Source organism: Lissotriton helveticus, chromosome 2_1, assembly GCF_964261635.1.
Source record: "Lissotriton helveticus chromosome 2_1, aLisHel1.1, whole genome shotgun sequence".
In the NCBI taxonomy this organism is placed as follows: Eukaryota; Metazoa; Chordata; class Amphibia; order Caudata; family Salamandridae; genus Lissotriton; species Lissotriton helveticus.
The window spans coordinates 1,908,686,531-1,908,708,529 of record NC_136059.1 but is presented as its reverse complement, the minus strand read 5'-3'; the positions used below and the strand labels follow the sequence as shown (position 1 = coordinate 1,908,708,529).

General features: G+C 44.2%; 1 protein-coding gene across 15 annotated transcripts in view; it reads left to right on the top strand.

Annotated features, from left to right (window-relative positions):
* Window positions 1–21,999, top strand: part of BLTP1 (bridge-like lipid transfer protein family member 1) — a 2,102,388-nt gene that overhangs the window by 96,527 nt on the left and 1,983,862 nt on the right. For all 15 annotated transcript variants that reach the window (XM_078676841.1, XM_078676840.1, XM_078676839.1 and 12 more), the window contains one exon: window positions 2,745–2,823. In XM_078676841.1, the coding sequence (XP_078532967.1) occupies window positions 2,745–2,823 (79 nt within the window). The remainder of the gene's footprint in view (window positions 1–2,744; window positions 2,824–21,999) is intronic.

Below are 21,999 nucleotides of genomic sequence, written 5' to 3'. Positions count from 1 at the left end.
CTGTATTGGAGAAAGAAAAAATTTCAATCACGAACAGTGCGTATCTCAATTGGTAGTAAATTGAAACCTTCGCAAAATGTTACAGAGCAAACCTACAGTTTTTATGTATATAACTGTTCCTATATTAACTGCTCAGGCACCCGTTTGGGTCTAGTCTGGGCAACATTAAACTGCAAATAATATTTATTTTAATTCATTTATTTTAAAACACGTACATTAGTTGATTTTGAATTCTTACTGGTCACTGGCGAACAATTACATAAGAAGCTGCCCTCTAGCATTTTTAGGTCTGGCTTCTGAGACTTCTTCAGTTGTCTCACCATGCTTTGTTCGAAAAAGGATAAATATTATATGTAAATGCAGGTACTTTATATGAGTGGTTTTTATCTAGTAGTCATCCCCTCAACGTTATTCATATCTCTCACAGTTTGTTCTGTCCTTTAACACCCCACAGTATGTTCGACTTTACCATTGAGAGGCCACATAAGCTGGTATTGCCTCAAATTTGCTGTTAACAATTTTACTGTCCTCAACTACAATTTATTTTTTTATTACATCAGTTTACAGTTTAGGGCCCTAAGCTTGCCCTTTGTTTTCTAAAAGTATGGAAAAAAGCAACTATTATATGTTAGTTGTATGTTAACTGATTTCCTTTGAAAAAGATAATTACACAAAGAATACATACAGTGACTTGAAATGTTTAATAATTTCTGATTATTCGGTGATTCAGAATTATGCCTTATTTGCCGGTCAGCTAATGTTTGGCTGCTTGTCACACATTTCTATTACTCTCTTATATTAGGCAATTCGCCCCCCCCATTCCCCAAAATGCAGCCCCTACCGTGCAGTTTTAAATCCTTGGGTAAGGAGGCATCAAAGTGAAATGTGGAAATTAGAGGGAACTGATTGATATCAGTTTTTTTGCCACTGGGAAATGTGCACATACCAGTGGACGTGCCAAAAATGTGCAGTCCAATACAGCCATTCTGTCACTGGAGTAATTAGTAACATTAGAGGGTAGTCCAAGTTCGATCCATCATTTAGGGCCCTCAGCAAAGAAGGGTGAAATAGACTGAGAGTAACAGCACTTTCTGAATTATCCTTCTTGAGTACTGGAAATGAAGGTCCAATACCCCAACACTTAACCCAAGCTAATAAATACTATGGATATCATACAATTTTAAATCACCAACAAGTATAGTTCCCATGTTTTTGTGCGAGTACACTAGAACTTTAATATCATTGCAAAATGTTTCAGTAGATTTAGCCATACCTGGGCATGTATATACAGTTATGTGTTAAGTAAAAGCACTGGGATACTACCTTTGCCATTCAACCAATTTTTCTCAATAAGAGACAGGAAAGGAGTGGAACTAAAAGACTGATACATCATGATTTTGTTAAGAGAACTAGAAATAAAAATGGCAAAACTGTCTGAAGGGTTCCCTTGGAGTTTGGATTTGTGGATGGGATTTGTGTTCTGGAATTCAAAATTCTGTATAGCCCTGCATTATAACTGATGACTCATTCCAGATCTGGTGAAAATATATACCATGAGATTAAAAAGGATAGCACATAACTGTTTTACAACAACTTTGCCAGTCCTGCTGAATTCCAATATCGCGAATACCATTTAAGGAACCCATGATTATAAGCACCCCCTTTTTGATTAACTTAATATGACTTGCTTGAAGTGTGACTGCAAGCTAGAATCAAGTGCATTGAGTATCCAGTCCTAATCCTGGTTTCTTTCCGGCTGTTCAAGAAGGTTACAAGAAAGACTTTCCTAGTAAGTATTCTTTGTGAACCTCCTACTGCATCCCTCAAAATATAGCATCTTGCTAATTTTTTTACAATAGGCCATCAGGAGCCGTGTCTCGGGACACTTCAGAGGAGTTGGATATCTCTCCTCAACGCAGTTTTCAACCGCAACCCCGCAGGTAGCAAACATAGCTCTTAAGTTGTAAACTAGGTCAACAACTTTCCTCGAGGACCGAGTTACAATAGTTGGATAATACATTGTTCAAGAATAGTCTTCAAATCTCTCTCTCTCTGTCTCTGTCTCTGTCTCTCTCTCGCTCTCTTTCTCTCTTCTGTTGATAGATTTGCGAGCTTATTCAAGAATCATTTCAGTGGAAGGTAAATCACCCTTCCTCAATCTTGTTGTGTCAGAAATGTTATGCATGTGCTCATTCAGGAGAAGATGTTGCTGTACTACTGAGTTCTGTTTTTACAGGAGTATCTGAGTAAGACCCATCCAAAAAGAGCTTAAGCACACATCCTCTCCCCCCTTTGCATTCCCTCGCCCCATATTTCCCAACTTTCCAGGAATCAACCACCCCTGAAATATATAATCATATCACATGCATGATGATGATAGGTGTCCCTGTGCTTTCCCTCTATATATTTTGGAACGCTCAAGAAAACTTATGTATTGAGACAAAAATGTTTTGAAGCAAATCTGCTAATGTGGTAATAGTGTCTGTTTTGGCAAATTGTGCAAAATGAAACAGTTGGCAACTGCGATCAATAATGCTATAAGGGCATTGAATGGATCAAGTGACATCGGAACCCTTCTGTGTTGTGGATTGATTTCAACAAAAACCTATTTGTTTGTGTTCCTTTAATCACCATGGCTGATTTTAGACCCCGGGAAAGATTGAACGTGACCACACTGTTTTCTCTTTAAACTTACAAAAGGCAGATCAGAAAAACATAACCAATATATCTTCTTTTTTGTGCAGGTTCATTTTCATTCTCTGTTCTTTCTGGAAAGATCATGGTACGAGAAATCTATTATATCTCAGAGGACATGTCCATCAGGTAAGCACTTGATTTTCTGAAAAAACTGTGTTGCAAAATGTTATTATCGCCCTTCCTCACTCACATTAAATGCACAATATTGTTTGTCATACCTCACCTGGTTTTGCACTTGCTATATTATGGCAGTAATGTGGAAATCAACTTATTGAGTAGAAAGTTTAATTGAACACAAAGGTTTAGTGTATTTGTATAGTTTACAAGTGCATCTTAAATTCTACTGAATAATTATGAGAGGATTTGAGGTAAAATGAGAAACTGCACCTAAAAATTGTTTTAAAAGCACTGGTATTGCTAATGCCTTGATGAATTATTTGCTTCCACTTTACCTTCATATGTTCCACTGGCAGGCTCAGACTCACTGTTTCTGATGTATTCAACCTCATTTTCATGTATGCCACCTCTAAGCAAGGATTCATAAATGACTAGCTCAGGTTTGATATTTTCATTTCTTCATCATTTTCAAAGTCCTTTTTGGGTTTCGCCTGCCGAAGGCTGCGCTCTGCGCAGCTTTTCGGCGCAGGCGAAATCCTTTGTTTACAATAAGTACTTCGGGAACGTCCCCCGGTTCCCATTGGCTAGCTCCATAAATGGAGGCTAGCCATTGGGTGCCGGATCTGTCCGTCAAGGCCGGACCAGATTCGGGGGCGTACCCGACATTTTTTCCCTCTCCACCCACTTCTGTTCGTCATCACGGTGGTGGGTGTGTGTTATTTTTTTTTTTGGAGTCCGCCTGTTTTCTTCTTTTGCTAAGTGTTTGTTGTTGGAGTTGGCTGCAGGATTCGAGTTCCCACGAGGCGATCAGGTAAGGAGCATTTTGTTTAGAAATGTGCGTGCGCCGTGATCCTTCCCCCACCCCTCGCTGTCCTGTGCACGTTTCCCGCCTCCCTCCTGCCGTCCGTGTCCCCTCCCGCCGTTCGTGTCCTCTCCCTCCCCCCTCCCGTCGTCCGTGTCCTCTTCCGCCGTTCGTGTCCTCTCCCGCCCCCCTCCCGCCGTCCGTGTCCTCTGCCGCCCCCCTCCGGCCGTCCGTGTCCCCTCCCGCCGTTCGTGTCCTCTCCCGCCCCCCTCCCGTCGTCCGTGTCCTCTTCCGCCGTTCGTGTCCTCTCCCGCCCCCCTCCCGCTGTGGAAAAGTAAATTTTGCCATGTTCTGTGTCCCTACGTGTTCCCCATCTTATGTTATGTGTGCATGATTAATATGCATATGTATTCCCCATGATCGATTAAAGACGCAATTACAGCTGTGTCCATCTCTAGTATGCCAGTTCCTAGTTTTCGTGAATACAACGAGCATCAGGCCTATGTAAAGTTATGTTGCCACGTTTTACAGTGTGCACGTTAAATTCATTGAAAAGTCCCTGTTTCTAGGCCTCAAAAGGGCCCGGACTCAGATTCAGCTCCTGTCTCCTGAACCCTCGCTGAGGAGCGATACAGCCCCCACCTGTATCCCTGACCCTTCACTTACTTCCTGCCTCACAGTGCCCGGCTCGGCCTGGCTCTGCCTGCCAGTCTGCCAAGAGTATGTTATGATTCTAGTTATCAGTCCAGCCCTCCTTCTCTGCATTCCTAAGCTACTGAATCGCATCAATAGTTTCAGTCATCGTCTAGCCTTTACGTCTCCATGTAAGAGAAATACTGTATTTATGGTCATTTAATATTCCTCAACACACACTACATGTAGAATAATGCATGCACCAGTCTTAGTGTCTGTTAGCCTTTGCCCTGATAACTTTTGGATTCTATCAACATGTTCTCTAAACATCAGATACTAGATAGTGTTTAGGTACATGTCGCTCTGACTCTCCAGACTTTCGTCTCTCCTTCTAGCTCAGAAGTCATAGCCCCCAGCTTTTCCCTAGTTACACGTCATTGCCAGCTTGCGCGCACCACTAGGTTAGAGGTCCCGGCTCTTTAGGTAGCCCCCTCCATGTTTCCGCCCCATTTGTGACATATTCCGTTACGTTTACATCACATGTCTATGTATACGCCCTGTTCACGCCTCTTGTTACACCTCCTTTCTGCCTTATCTCTCGCGACTGTTACAGGCCCCACCCACTGTTACGCCTACTGTATGTACTGTAATGTATTTTGTTTAACTATATATGCTTGTGCACGGTTATTAAAAGTTGCTAGCCATCCCAGATCTTGCCCGTGCAGGTTGTCCTGTTCCTGTCCTTTATGCTGTATTAAAACCTGCAACCTCCTAATACCTCGAATCTTGACTCTTATTTATTGAGCTATCTGTTATTGTTATGTCCAGTCAAAAATAGAGGTATTATTTATTTATTTACCACATAATGGCGCCCGAACAGGTACTTGCCCTTTCCCCACGCGCCGGAGAAGCCACGCAAGCCCCCTGATCCTCTGCAGCCGTGACGGAACCATACCGTGCACGTGCAGATATTTCTGCTTCAAGTATCCCTCAGGCCCACGGAGGAGACGGAGGTTGCGGTCCAGCATCCAGACGAGGCGGTGGAGGAACGCGGCGAGTCCCGACCAGAGCCCAAGCCGAGAGTCCGAGGTATCCGGAGGCCCACCCGTAACAGAAGTCCGAAGTTCGTCCGTCCGTCATCGTAGCAGTCCAGTCCAGTCCGAGGCCTTCCGTTCTTGCTGCCCGGTGAGTACCGTTGCTGGGGTAGTATCTAGACAGGGTCAATTGCATTGTCTCTGGTCCGTGGGTTTGGGTACGCAGATCCAACACGAAGTGTCCACTTAGGTGGATGCGGGTCCTGACGTGTCTCTTTATGAGACCGGTAAGTTTCGTACTGTTTTAGCAGTGCATCTAGTTTCTGTTCTAGTCCGTTCTGTTCTCGAGAAATTCATGTATTCTGTTTTCAGTATTCCAGGTAGTATTTTGTCAAAACTGTTAATTTAAATGTCATTCATGTATTTCAATGTCGTGGTATGAAAGTGGTGTAATTATCGTGTTCATTGTGTATTGTATTGTGTCTAGACTACAGTTCAGTCATGCCGCTGCTCTCAAAACTACGTCAGTTAAAAACTAGAAAAGGTCTGTTAGAAGAAGCAGTTCCTGTCCCGCCTAGGGACAGTCCAGGTCATTTTATGTATCAAAAGCATGGCATAAGTGCCATATTATATCTAGATTTATGGGTGGAGTACACCAAACAGTTAGAAGAAAAGTATAGATGGCCCGTATCGGGTACATGGGATGCCGAGTGCATCATGCGAGTAGAAGAAGTATTATGGAAAAAGAAAGCCAGACAGTCACAGAAAGATGCCATCGAGTTATGGCGCAAAGAATCTCATAAAAGAACCGAAAAAGAAATCAGAAAGTCAGAATTAAGTAGAGAATCCTCAGAAAGAGCCCAAGAAAGGGAACTAATCGAAATAGGTGAACGAGTTAAAACCGAACAGTCAGACAGACAGAGGAATGCCCTCATTAAGGGTATGTATCCTCTTCTTGCCGAGGGCTTGCCAAAAGCAACCCCGGAGGCATCTAGTAATTCTCCGCCACCCTTAGTTCCGACCAAGCTACGTCACAAACCGACCGCAGCTGATATTTTTCTCTCGTCCTATTTGGACGACACAGTCCCAGAATATGCAAATCCTGTTCCGCCAGCTCCTGTAAATAATGTAAATCCTGCTCCTCCAGTCACCGGGGCACCTGTTACAGCACCTGTTACGGTACCCCCGGTCCAGCCTACATTACAAATTCCCGCCACATCAGTCACTCTGCCAACACGAAGAGTATCAGTCGACGATTCCAGTTTAGGGGCCGCGGGAGGAGGTCCTCCTGGTACCCCGCCGCCAAGTAGACGTCTAGGGGCAGTCGAGTTACATGAACGTGCGTTACAGCGTACGCCTAAATATAAGTCCATTGCAGAAATCAGGCGACTTCTTACTGAATGCTGTTATGATCCAGTCCCAGGCGAGGATAGTATGGTTATATATTCCGTGTGTATAAGACAGGTGTCCGAGTATTTGGTCACCCTACCGAATATGAAAGAAGATCTAGACGGAGTGTATCGTTTCATTCGTACAGGACAAGATCCAGAAAGTATTGCTGAAGTCATGTCTCTCAGAAAAGCTGAGATCCAGTTTATGCTATTAAAGTTTCTGATCAATTGTTTAATACGGGAACAAGATTCCCCGACTAAAGATCCGACCGAAATGAAAGTTCTGACAAAGTGGAGTGATAATATAGCCGAGGGTAAACACAAGACACTCAATAGTATAGAGAGTATGTACAAGAAAATACGTAAAGAAATAATAAGGTTACACGAACAACGCAAAGAAGCTCTAGGAAGCGAGAAAGAAAATGACTCTTCTACTGAAGAGGTAGAGGACGAGAATACCGCCAGAATAGCGTATGTAGGTAAATCTAGACTTCCAGGCCGACATTTACGCCTAGAACACAAGAAAGTCTTTCATCCTCCAGCACCGGAACAAGGTTCTCTGGAACAAGTATTTCAAGCTACCGATCAAATTCTGAAATCACGAATCGGTTATAGTGAATTAGGTACTATACATGAACAAGAACTAGACCGATCAGCAGTCCGATGGATTACTGATTCTACCACTTTTCCAGACGAAATAGTGGCACAAATGTTTCTGAAACTGCCCCCAGCCGAGCAGCGACTGGTGGGTATGTATATGATCCAGCACCTCATTACGCTGTATGAGGGTCAACATTCTGATCCAGGTCCGTTACATGATGTCCTGAACGAGTTACTCCAGTATAAATGGAAAGGTTTAGGTACCGATTTAATTAGTGTCATTCTAGAACAGCGCCACAAATATAGAACGTTTTTAAATCCGCATTTTGTTCATGTCTCACCTCCAGAAAGTAAACCGTTTTACATAGATAGACAGCATCCGTTACGAGAAGTACACCCAGTTAGGACAACGGGTGGTGAAATGCAACGAGTATTTGTTTACACCCCAGTTACCAAGATGGAACTCTTAGAGATGAAGAAATTAATTCCCTGTCACGACAAAGATCCAGCAGGGTTCCACCGTGAATTAAAAGACATGCTCCGTATGGGAGAATACACGTATCCAGATATTATTAAAATGCTAAAAGTCCTGTTGCCCGCAGGGGTATACGAAAAACTCAAGGAAAAAGATTGGGAGGTGGGAGAGAAAAAGATCGATTGGACAGCTCTAGAAGCTGAAGACAAGATACGAGTACCAGGTACCGGTCTTGGAGACAAATGTAAAGAATTACCAGAATTATTGATACAAGTTTTGCCTAGATTATTAGCCACTAAAAAGGAAGACTGGGATGCAATCTCAGCCTGTAAAGAGAAACAAGACGAAGACACTAGTGATTTTTATTCCAGATTTGAGAAATGTTTCATAATAAACAGTGGTTTGAAGACGAGTAGCGAGTCATACCCTCATCTTTTTGTTACTAAATTAGTCGAGAATTCAAGTCCACAAGTTAAAAATCGAGTTTTGAAAGTCGAAAGTACTTGGCAAGCTAGTACCCCGTCCCAAATGCTCCAGATGCTCCAGTATCACCAGAATAGAATCAGAGAAGAGCAAGAACATGAGAGAAGACGTATGAAAGACACGAAAATGAAAGTACTAGTTGCACAATCTGTTCCTCAAGACAGTCAGAAGAGGGGTCCGAATCAAGCCAGTCATCCTGCAGCTCCCGTTAAAGGGACATGCAATTATTGTAAACAGCCAGGTCATTTTATAAACGAGTGTGCAGTTCTGAAACACAACATAGCCACTGGTAAAACTAAAGAAAGACCACGTCCGCCTAGACAAGAACAAGTTTCACAGACTTCTCAGCCACAGAATGCACAACAGACAGTTCCAGCACCGCAGCCTATCGCTGCGACACAGCATGTTACACAGCAGATGTACCAGTATGCACAGACAGAGTATCCAGAGTATCAAGCGTATTCATGAAACAGCCTAGAGAGGGAGGTAGGCTTGCCTCTCATCGAGATTCCTGTAGATCAAGAAGGTCCCTATGTACATAGTCAAGTATTAGGGAAAGACAGAACGTTTCTGATTGATACAGGGGCAAGTAGGACTACTATAAGTCACGACGAGGTTCCAGGGGCTCCGCTCTCAGGCTCTAGAAATGTTTCCCTTGGATTTTCAGGAAAGCCTATTGTAAACGAGATATCAAAGCCAGTTACTCTTGAAGTAGGTCCATTGTCCCGAACTACTGATCTACTGCTTACGAAGTCATGTCCAGAAAATTTGTTAGGCATTAAGACACTGAAAGAATTAGGTGCAGTTATTTGCTGTTCCCCAGAGGGAATACGTTTGTTTTTACGTGACTTCAAGGGTCACTATGTTTTGCGTGATTTTGATCCAAGATTGTCTAATGTTCCGCAGCATCTATGGGCGCAAGGTCCAACTGATGTTGGCTTCATGCAAATCACACCCCATCGTGTGACTCTCAAGCAAGGTATAGTCTTGCCACGAATCAGACAGTACAGATTGCCACCTGAGGCTGTAGCAGCCTTATCCAAAATTATTGACGAGCTCATTGCTCAAGGAGTAGTTGTAGAAACTGACTCCAATGTATGTAATTCTCCTATCATTCCAGTCATGAAACGTACTGATCCAAATGCACCCCCAGTATATCGATTAGTGATTGATCTTCGAGAACTCAATAAATGTATCATTCCCCAGTATCCAGTTGTTCCAGATATCTCATCCCTATTGACAGCCATTGATTCTGAGGCAATATTTTTTACAGTAATAGACCTCAAGAATGCATTTTTCAGTGTCCCCATTCATCCAGATTGCCAGTACCTTTTCGGTTTTTGTTTAAATGGAAGGAGCTATAAATTCACACGAGCTCCTCAAGGTTTCACGGAAAGTCCTAGTATTTACAGTCAAGCACTTAAGAGACAACTAGACAACATTCACATGCCAACTGACACTGCCCTGCTCCAGTATGTCGATGATCTACTGATCACAGCCCGTTCTGAACATGCTTGCGAGCGAGCATCGCTTACAGTCCTGTATTTCCTAGCCGAGATGGGGCACAAGGTGTCTCCTTCAAAGCTTCAATTCTGTGTCCACTTTTAAACAACAAGGGACCCCAATTAAGTCAGGCAGGGACCTCGGGGAGCAATTTTATGGAAACAACAGTGGTCCCATGCTTACGTAATACAACACAACAAATAAATATAGACGAAATCGCTTCTATATTTTCAGAAGGACTTGTCCAGCCGGACAGAGGTCTTTCAGGTTTACTTAATAAACAAAATTCTTCAAACAATAGACGTGAGGAATACCTTCCACAATGCCCCTATGTGGTACACAAGCCTGTGCCCAACACTAACGGGGTGATCACAGTTGAAGAAAATAGGAAAGGTTCAAGGCAAAACAAACGTTTTTCTGTTTCCATATAAATTGTACAGAAAATATCAAGCTGCACCATTACATATAATCAACCAATCAGATTTGTATCGGGTGCATAAGCAAGTCGACGGCGTTTCGGTTCCATCAAGAAATCATAGGAACCATCATCAGGACAATTAAATACTTTGCCTTTACATTAAACCTCAATTTTGCCGAGGCAGAGCGCGTTAGGGCACAGATAGTAAATACTTCCTTGATGCCCGGACCAATCGCCCACAATCGAGCGTCAGGTTTAGCCAGTATACGCAATCGCAACCGGACGACGCCAGGGCAAGCCAAATGCTTCGGTCATGAGGTCCCTGGATACACCTCATGACCGAAGGATTTGGCTTGCCCTGGCGTCGTCCGGTTGCGATTGCGTATACTGGCTAAACCTGACGCTCGATTGTGGGCGATTGGTCCGGGCATCAAGGAAGTATTTACTATCTGTGCCCTAACGCGCTCTGCCTCGGCAAAATTGAGGTTTAATGTAAAGGCAAAGTATTTAATTGTCCTGATGATGGTTCCTATGATTTCTTGATGGAACCGAAACGCCGTCGACTTGCTTATGCACCCGATACAAATCTGATTGGTTGATTATATGTAATGGTGCAGCTTGATATTTTCTGTACAATTTATATGGAAACAGAAAAACGTTTGTTTTGCCTTGAACCTTTCCTATTTTCTTCAACTGTGATCACCCCGTTAGTGTTGGGCACAGGCTTGTGTACCACATAGGGGCATTGTGGAAGGTATTCCTCACGTCTATTGTTTGAAGAATTTTGTTTATTAAGTAAACCTGAAAGACCTCTGTCCGGCTGGACATGTCCTTCTGAAAATATAGAAGCGATTTCGTCTATATTTATTTGTTGTGTTGTATTACGTAAGCATGGGACCACTGTCAATTCTGTGTCCAGCAAGTGATCTACTTAGGCCACTTACTGTCCAAGTGGGGTAGGCAGTTGACACCTGACCGTATCCAGTTAATAGCGAGTCTTCCACAGCCCAAGACACAGAAGGAGGTACGTGCTTTTATCGGCCTTACTTCTTATTGCAGACAATGGATTCCTCAGTATGCATTTCTAGCCAAGCCACTGATACAGTTAACGACACAGGAGGCAGCCGTATCGACTGTCCTCCCTTGGACATCTGAACATACACTTAGTTTTAATGAATTAAAGAAAGCCTTATGCCAAGCTCCCGTTCTAGCTACACCGAACTACAATAAGCCTTTTACACTTTTTGTCACAGAACGTAATGGTACAGCATTATCTGTTCTCACACAAGATCAAGCAGGACAATACAAGCCCTGTGCTTATTTTTCGAGTACACTAGATCCAGTAGCCCAGGCTCTGCCTGCGTGCCTCAAGTCAGTTGCAGCCACAGCACTAGCTATCAGACAAAGTGATTCCATAGTATTAGGACATTCCTTGACAGTACAAGTTCCACACTCCGTGGAAGTTCTTTTAAACCGAACACAGACTCAGCACTTGACAATTGCACGTTTAACAGGTTATGAACTGACACTGTTCCAGCCACACATAGAAATCAGACGCTGCAACGTTCTAAATCCTGCTACACTGTTACCGTCAGTTACTTCAAATCCTGCCACACATGACTGTGTGGAAGTAGTTAACACTATGACTAAGCCGAGACAAGACCTGACAGATATTCCGTTACCAGATCCTGACCTGACACTTTATGTGGATGGTTCATGTATGAGAACGAGTACAGGAGAACTAGTAGCAGCGTATGCAGTGACTACTGACACTGAAGTTATTGAAACACATCGTATTGACACCCTGTCTGCTCAAGCAGCAGAGCTAGTTGCTCTGACTCAAGCCTGCATACACGCCAAGAACCTGACAGTTAATATTTACACAGATTCACGCTACGCATTCGGAGTTGTACACGACTTTGGAGTGCTCTGGCAAGAGAGAGGTTTCATGACTTCTCATGGAACCAAGATTCAGCATGGTCTCCTCATTCAAGCTCTGTTAGATGCAATACATTTACCGACATCTATCGCTATCATGAAGTGCAAGGCACATACGAAAGTTACTGACATTATTTCCCAAGGAAATGATCTAGCAGATCGAACAGCCAAGCTTACAGCACAGACACCAGACATACCAGTTAACAAGACACCGACATCCACTCTAGAACAGACTACTTGTATGACAGTTAAGGACCCTACTCAAGATGTCATAGATATCCAGTTACATGCTACCCCCGAGGAAATTAAGAAATGGTCCGAACAAGGAGGGGTCCAGACAGACCAGGGATGGGTGACGAAGGGAAAAGCCACATGGTTTCTCCCCGACTCAATGGTTCAAGTCATTATTAATACCGCACATAGTCCTGCACATTTAGGAGAAAAAGCCATGTTAGACAGTATCCAGAACATTTGGTTTAACAAGCATTTACGAGCTGCAGCCAAGCAGAAAGTCCGTACTTGTATGATATGTTGTCAATTCAATCCAGGTAAAAGTGTCCCGGTGGAACAAGGTGGGTTCCAGCCCCCTGACCACCCTTTTGAAGTCCTCCAGATGGATTATATTCAGATGGAGCGATGTCGAGGTTTCAAGTATGTCCTTGTAGTTGTATGCGCTTTGTCCAGGTGGACAGAAGCATATCCAGTCCCAGATTACACAGCCGCGACCACTGCCAAGCAGCTGGTTCGTGAATATTTCCCCCGCTATGGACTCCCTAGGGTCGTGTATTCTGATAACGGCCAGCCATTCTCATCTGAATTAATGAAGCACGTTTCCCTTTTGTTAGGGTACCAGTGGAAGTTCCATTGTGTACGCCATCCAGAAGCAGCCGGTCTCGTAGAGAGACATAATCAAACCTTGAAAATCCGCATTGCCAAAATCTGTCAAGAAAAAGGTGTAGACTGGTTAGTTGCCCTGCCAGTCGCTCTGTTCTATATGCGCATGGTCGCACATTCCAGATCAGGTCTGTCCCCTTACGAGGTCGTATTCGGCCGCCCCCCGAATGTATGGGGTACACCTAGACCCCGAAGTATTACAGATGTTTCCAGTAATATGCTGACAGATTACCTAGCTTCCTTGATGTCTGCCCTACACTCATGTCGTTCACAGGTTGCCGCTGCATTTCCCGACAATACTGAAGTCAAGCCACACGAGATCCTTCCCGGCACCCTGGTCCTCGTCCGCAATTTTGATCGTTCAAGTCCGCTGGAGCCTCGCTGGAAGGAGCCGAAGTTAGTCCTTCTAACCACCCGTACTGCCGTCAAGTTGGAAGGCAGGAAGGGGTGGGTGCATCTGTCACACGTCAAGAAATTTCACGGACTAAAAGCTGTTTCCAAGAACATTTCCAAGGATTGTCAAGATTTTAAAGACTGCCAAGATACTATTCTTAAGGACTGTCCCGCAAATGACATTGATATCAAGCCCTCCCTGTTAGAGAAAACTCCGCAGCAGGAGTATAAAAATAAGCTACGGTCTAGTAAAATAAGTCAGCCAGTTTAATTGTCTAAGTCCTCCCCTAGGTGAAACGGTTAGACAGGTATCTGACATGTATGAAATAGACCCCCATAGTGAGAGAGTTAGTCAAAACTCAATCCGATGTATCGTTTTTCTAAGTTTTATATTGTTTTTAAGCTTAATGGTTACCTGCACGAGTTATGCATTTCATTTATGTTTTCCAATTTCTCATGTAAATAAGTCTTCTAATGCTACAGTAGAGCACACGTTTAGTGATCTACCTCCTCACGAACTATCCTATCGTCTTGCTATGCGCAACAATTCATTTATCCGTATGTTACATTATTCACACCAGACCAGCAATGCCACAAATTGTTGGGTGTGTGGTCGACTCCCCCCTTTCCAGACACCGAAGGGAGTTCTGCCACTCTTTCCTTATCCGTTCTCACATAATGGTTCATGTGGAGCATGGTCCATGTTAACGTCATCCTCAACTGATATGTCCCTTCTGAACAGTACATGTTTTCCAGACAAGCAAGGTCTTCCCCACAGAACAGGGTTAGATCTAGAAAATGAAGTTTATAATTTGGGTAATTATTCTTCGAATTTTATGGTCCTGAATGTTCAGTCTGATCCTACTCCAGACTTACCTGCTATTTCAGTATTACCAGTCAAAGGCGAATTATGTGTCAGAAATAATGGTTCCGTACATGTAGGACATAGTGATTGTACTACTATTGTCGAGTATAGTGACAGTGGGAAATCTATTTTCAAAGCTTCACGTCATTCTTATTTTGTTTGTGGTCAGACCGCATATGTTCGTCTGCCCCTCGATTGGGATGGAACCTGTTACATTGCCTTCCTGCTGCCACCAGTTTTCCTAGCCCCATCTGATTATCACAGAAACACACTTCTAGTACACATTAGACATAGAAGGGAGATCGAGTCCCCAGTTGTCGACCAAACTGAAACTGCTCTAGAACAGTATACAGATTTCAATAGAGGATTCTTTTTCTTTATAGGACCTATCCAGAATAGTAAGTTAATCCGTAGATTAACCAGAACCCTTGAGGCAGTAGTGAATGAGACTGCTTCTGCCCTAGGTAACTTAACCGAAGAGCAATCTGCTATGAGATTTGTCGTGCTCCAAAATCGTCTCGTTCTTGACGTCATACTGGCCGATAGAGGAGGAGCATGTAGAGTCATCGGATCTAGTTGCTGCATTTTCATTCCAAATAACGCGCCGTCTGTTTATTCAGCTATAACCAGACTTCATAAAATTGCCCATCAGTTACACCAGGATCCAGGCACCTGGACATGGTCCGGTTGGTTTTGGAGTATTATTTCTGCCTGGGGATGGAAAATATTGTCACTTCTAGGTATTGCAGTAGCGATCATATTCAGTTGCTGCCTCTGTATACAATGTGGCCCTGCGATTTGCGGCATTTGTGCTACCTCTTGTATTCCTAGTCCCAAGTCCCGTCCTAGATCCCGTTCCAAGAAAATTCGAGACGAGCAAATGATACTGTATGAAATGATAGATGGTATCATGAATATTGATGTTTCCTGATGGAAACGTAGTGACAAGGAGGGAATGTGGAAAAGTAAATTTTGCCATGTTCTGTGTCCCTACGTGTTCCCCATCTTATGTTATGTGTGCATGATTAATATGCATATGTATTCCCCATGATCGATTAAAGACGCAATTACAGCTGTGTCCATCTCTAGTATGCCAGTTCCTAGTTTTCGTGAATACAACGAGCATCAGGCCTATGTAAAGTTATGTTGCCACGTTTTACAGTGTGCACGTTAAATTCATTGAAAAGTCCCTGTTTCTAGGCCTCAAAAGGGCCCGGACTCAGATTCAGCTCCTGTCTCCTGAACCCTCGCTGAGGAGCGATACAGCCCCCACCTGTATCCCTGACCCTTCACTTACTTCCTGCCTCACAGTGCCCGGCTCGGCCTGGCTCTGCCTGCCAGTCTGCCAAGAGTATGTTATGATTCTAGTTATCAGTCCAGCCCTCCTTCTCTGCATTCCTAAGCTACTGAATCGCATCAATAGTTTCAGTCATCGTCTAGCCTTTACGTCTCCATGTAAGAGAAATACTGTATTTATGGTCATTTAATATTCCTCAACACACACTACATGTAGAATAATGCATGCACCAGTCTTAGTGTCTGTTAGCCTTTGCCCTGATAACTTTTGGATTCTATCAACATGTTCTCTAAACATCAGATACTAGATAGTGTTTAGGTACATGTCGCTCTGACTCTCCAGACTTTCGTCTCTCCTTCTAGCTCAGAAGTCATAGCCCCCAGCTTTTCCCTAGTTACACGTCATTGCCAGCTTGCGCGCACCACTAGGTTAGAGGTCCCGGCTCCTTAGGTAGCCCCCTCCATGTTTCCGCCCCATTTGTGACATATTCCGTTACGTTTACATCACATGTCTATGTATACGCCCTGTTCACGCCTCTTGTTACACCTCCTTTCTGCCTTATCTCTCGCGACTGTTACAGGCCCCACCCACTGTTACGCCTACTGTATGTACTGTAATGTATTTTGTTTAACTATATATGCTTGTGCACGGTTATTAAAAGTTGCTAGCCATCCCAGATCTTGCCCGTGCAGGTTGTCCTGTTCCTGTCCTTTATGCTGTATTAAAACCTGCAACCTCCTACTACCTCGAATCTTGACTCTTATTTATTGAGCTATCTGTTATTGTTATGTCCAGTCAAAAATAGAGGTATTATTTATTTATTTACCACACCGCCGTCCGTGTCCTCTCCCGCCCCCCTCCCGCCGTCCGTGTCCTCTCCCGCCGTTCGTGTCCTCTCCCGCCCCCCTCCCGCCGTCCGTGTCCTCTCCCGCCCCCCGTGTCCTCGTAGGTGCTTGTTGAGAGCTGGGAAGGGTGAGAGTGTTGGGGTGTTTGGTTAGGAAAAAAAATTCTCATTTTGAAGTATGATGAACTCATCCTCTATACCCTTTCCTATGGGTAGAATCTGCACCATAGCCTAGTAGGATTCGTCGATCGTAAATCGATGAGGTTCAACTGCTAGTACTTTTTTTTTTTTTACTGTTGCCGCGAAAACAAAATGTGATTTCCCTAAAATTGTAGACGCAGTGGACGGATTTGAATTAAACTTGGTAATCTAGTTACTCAATCAGGTAAGTATTAGTATGCAGAGCTTTGAGCAGATCCACCTATGGGAAGACGTTAAGGGGGGGCGGGGGGGGAGGCGGTGAGGTTTTAAAAAAGAAATAAATAACAGCAAGTTATTCTCCGATGTTTGCTCCCATAAGAATTTTGCAGCCATCAGAAGCCCAGCCAGCTTAACGGGTTTACCAACCTTTGCATGAAAGAATGTTACTCAAAAAGCGTTGCTTTCTTGGTTTGATGCGACTAAGCCGAGGTTTTCGTACTTTAAATGCAATTCTCCCTTTAAGTTTGCGTTGTGTTGTACATCCAGACCTCGCCAGATCCGCTGAAGACGCGAGGAGGGAGTGGGAGAAGCTGGCTAGAGAATCTCTCTGATCATGTGGAGCTAAGAAGAAAGGCTGCTCTGTCTAACTGGTCACAAGCATGTAAAACGCCGCATGGGGAGCATCTGCTTTCATCCTCTCCTCTCGCAGACGTGGTCATACTTTCAGCCCTCTATGAGCAGTGAAGCACATCTGTTTAAATTAACTGAAAAACAGGGGATCTGCAACTCCTCAGCTCCTGTAACATGGACAAGAACGTCAGGCATTACTCCAATACCTTAATAAAAATAAAATAAAGCTTTGCATGTCCTCGCTGAATCTATATGAAGAGAAGTATATAGTCTACCTGTGGCTCTACAGCAGTGTTCTCCTCTGCCAAGGACAAGGTTTCCACTATCCGATCGTGTCAAAGGGTCTTGCTGATTCAATACAAGGGTCCCGGAGACTTGCCACAGGGTTATGTCGTGGAGTGAGAACTGGGTGCTTCTTGGCGGGGACCATTTTCATGAAAATGTTGCCCGAAATGCATATTTGCAGTACTAGCTGTCTTAGGCAGGGCATCTAAGCCGACATCCTACTTTATGGGGCCAGAAAAAACTAGTCCAAGGAAGAAAAACGCCATAAATCTAAATAAGATAACAAACCAAGAAACACATTTTTATTTATTTTGAAGGCCAATCATCACTGCTTTAAGTTTAACAATCGTATAAGGAGGCACTGGTGCGCCAGAAAAACAGTACCCTGGGGGAGGTTATACAAAAGTTTGGGCGCCTTTCAGACAGTATCTATCAAACGTTGGCTTGCACACAAGGAATATGTTAGTCCATACTGGAGGTATGTGGTAGGAATAACAAGCACTGGCGTTGCCAATGGCGGGATGGGTGAATTGTTCAGTCAGACACGCGCCTGCTGCTTAAGAGTACTGACACCAAGATGGGCGCAGGCACCAGGGAGGCGGCGTGGGGGAGGGGTAATGACGGAAAGGTCTCTTTCAGACCAGCTCCTTAATTAGATGCAAGGAACAAGTCGGGGGAGCACATCTGGATCCAATCCGGAGCCCCTTTGATGGCATGAAATGCTCCTTCCCCGGATCAGGGCTGGAGGTTCAGCTCGAGACCTGCGCTCGCTCCCATCATGGGTTCTGCATCCCTCCTGTGGTGGCCCTTCGACGCCGTTCATCATACTCTCCACCTTAATGGCGTTAAAGACAGCGCAAAAAACACACCAACGAGCACAACTTGACGCTTTAAACAGCTTTAGATTGTGATCCAAAATACTCTTCAAAGTGCACAATTTATAATAAAATATTTGGAGCAAAAAGGGTGCACTTTTAATTAAACCTTCCCTCAATCGCGTTGGATAACGACTCTGTAATAGATAACAAATAAAATAAACACAAGTGTGATTGTTACACGAATTGTAATATAGGCAGGATTTATCTGCTTGAGTTAAAAAGGCAAACCCTTTTGTCATTCAAAAAATAATAATGTTGTCTCGAAGCACAGCCTTAAATATTTACATAGCTAAGCACTAACGGAACTGCGTCTTTGCGCCTTAACGATTCTTGCTTTTGTCACCCAGCGTAACAGTACTCATAATATCTGCTATGGGTGAAAGCTGAGTAAACGTATTCGCAGATATCCCAAGCAGGCCCTACACCCACCAATCTATCAAAGTCCATTTTTTTTCGGTCTTTTAAAATGCACTTTTCTCCTCTGTTAAAAAGCAGGATCTTTTTGCTTCCTGGGGTTCAGTTCAATTACGTGTTTTCCTTTATTGTTTTGAAACTTAACAGGCTTTTGTTACCTTCCCAAGAAACAGACCCGTGCTTGTTTTATTTCCCCAGTTTCTCTGCTTGTAGCCTGGAGCAAACGGTGCAGGAACAGAGTAAAAATGTATCGAGGTTGGGTCATTTTTTTCTAAAATATGTCTCTGCCTCTCCAATTTAAACATACAAATGCTGTCGGGAACATGGGGGTAAGAAAATGGCCCTGAGTCACCAGATCACCTCATTGCCATGCATCTTGAGGAATTTGGGGGTATTGCAAAGAGGCGAGGAAGGCGTAATTAGACCACTCAAGAAAAGCTAGCTGGGCTCAATCAAATGCTGGCCGATAGTTTCTTAATCAGTGTCTAGTCGTAGTGCTGTCGGCGGGTGGAGTGGGTAAAGGGGCCTGCGAACCGTCAGGCCCAGTACAAACGCGTTGCCTCGTAATTACAGCCCTTTAATAAGCTACCCGGTCTCCCAGGGGGCTGCAGATTTCATTTCTTTCTGCGCCCACCTCCCCGTACATGCCAGGCTGTGTCTTTGAAGTGCCATAGAGCTACTTCGTCCAACTGAGAAAGGGAGAAGGAGTCGTACGGGTGGTGAAAAAAACCGCTGAACTCCGTAAAAATGATTTTTTTCCCAGGAAGGGTAAGCTGAGAATGCAGCTTTTCCGTACATCTGTAAAACATCAGGCTCTGTAAAACCTCAGTCACTCCCGAAAAGCCGTACGGAGGAGGGGACGCGCAGTCCAACGGAAGATAGTTTGAGAAAGCTCTTTCTGTCGGCCCCACTGCTGCCTGGGAATATATTTTTTAAAGAGAAACTCACTTTATCGACTCTTTGATGTTGCTGAAACTTTGATCATTGCGCGGCAAGATTTTCGCCAAGTGAATAGTTGGGTTCATTGGCCGATAGCTGGGGTCTTGGACAGCTGTGCTTTCCAGTGACACCTGGATTGGGCAGTGGAAATCTAGTCTCCGGTGAGCAGTCATGGTGTTTAACTGGCTGCTGTGATCTACAGCGGCGAGCCCTATTCTCCGGTTGGCAGAAGCTCTCGTCGGTGGAGAGCTGTGTTCGCCATTGGGCGACTCTATTAGGCAACAGACTAATCCATTATCCTACAGCGGGCTGAGTGCTTCACGTGGCAGATGTTGTTTCCAGGAGCCAGCCGTGTGCTGCAGCCCAGGTCTTGTTCCCAAGCATCGTCATTCTCCAGCCCAGAGACTCATCCTCATGTTGACAGTCCCATCATCCGACTGGCAGATTAGCTTTCCTGCTGACAGTTCTGTATTTGCGCCCAGAGCCTGTTATTTCGAGGGCGGGTGTGTGCTTCATTCAGCAGCAGTAGACAGCTGGGATCCTTTGCGTTGGCCCTGGTATTCTCAAGTTGGAAGTCCCCTCCGACAATGGGAAGCTGCATTATTTAGTGTCAATTCCATTCTCCGATGACAGGTATATCAGGGAAGTGGCTCTGCCGTGTGCAGCTGTAGTCGGAGGTTGTGTTGTATTCCTCTTCCAAGAAGCATCTGTATTTTGCCGTGATCAACTCCTTTCGACCCAGAGCAGCTGTGCATAGCAGTGGGTTTGGCGGTGGCTTGCTGTGGACTGCAGTGGGCACGGACAGTCCCCGACTAACAGTTGCACGATTGGCAGCAGTAGTGTCCATAGCAGTTGCATTTCACTATTGGCACGGATTTTTTGTTCTTTCGCCCTGCGTGGCGGGCCTGAGAGAAGCCAAGGCTGGTTACTTGTGGACTCTTCTCGCACAGGTGTGTGCTCCACCCCATCCCCGAAGCTGGAGCGCTGGACCATGAATTCCAGCTACCCCCAAGTTCTGGCCAGGCCGGCCCCACCAGAGCGTCGCAGCTATTTTGACAATTGTGTACTGCGCTGGAATAATTTTGGGCTAAAAATAAAGCGTTAAATGGCGGGTCCCTATTTTATGTAATTAAGTGTAACATTATATCATTTTCTTGAAAATCGGTGTAGTTACTCAAAAGCAACAACTTCGTCATGGCCCTGCCCCCATTTGCAAGAGATTAAGCTATTGGCATTGTAAATGACAATGCCATTTATTTATTTATTTTCAAAACCAACACATAAATACAAATGTTGTCATTTACAATGCCAATAGCTCAAACTTTTCAAAAGGCGAAACCATTGCATTGTAAATGCTTGTTCTTTCTTCTCATGACAAAGCTGTGAACCTGCTAATCTGAGTTTCGGTTGCTATCATGTTTACTCTAATTCGAGGCGAGGCAATGTATTTAGAAAACCTATCAAAGTTGTGAATATACGTGTCACGCCATCTGTTGGTACTAACTGATATAGAGGGGACTTTCTACTGTTTTGGATAGCAATATTGCACTTTTCTTGATTTGCTAAATGTGTGCAGACTTCACGTAGTTTGCTGCTTCTTATTCCTCCTACACATGAATGAAACAAAGATGTAGATAACCTAGTTGTAGTTGGGTGCTGGGAAGCTAAACAATGCCTCTTTGTTACATTATGATTTATTTATTTATTTATTTATTCAAAGTTTTATATAGCGCGAACAAGATCCTTACAGATATCAGAGCGCTTCACAAAGACAGGGTAGGGGCAATAGGAATGAACAGAGAAACTGGAAGCAGTATAATAGTCACTGACGTGGTAGGATAATGGTAACATACATAATACATATCAATATACAACAGGTAAACAAGTAATATAAGACGGCACCAGTTATTGATCCCACTACAGAGGTGTTCAGGTACACCTTGGGTGTGTGGATGGCTTATACCAATGTCTTAGTGTAGAGAGAACACTGAGTGGGGGCATCGGGAGAGTGAATCAGAAAACCAAAGTGTATCGTATATTGGTCGGTATTAAGAGAGTAGCGTAATAGTGACCCCCATCAAGTAGAAGTATAGTGTCAGAGGACAAGGTGAACAGCGATACAGAGCAATGCAGAGTCTCTGATCCAGCACCTATAAGGTTCAGGAGATCTTGGCCAGAAGGATGGTTTTCACCTCTTTCTTGAAGAGTGCAGTGGAGGAGATAAGCCTGGTTTCAGGAGGGAGCGCATTCCAGATCCTGGGTGCCATTCCTGAGAAGGAGCGCTTGTATGTTTTCTCTTTCCGGAATCTGCGAGGTTTCAGGAGAAGA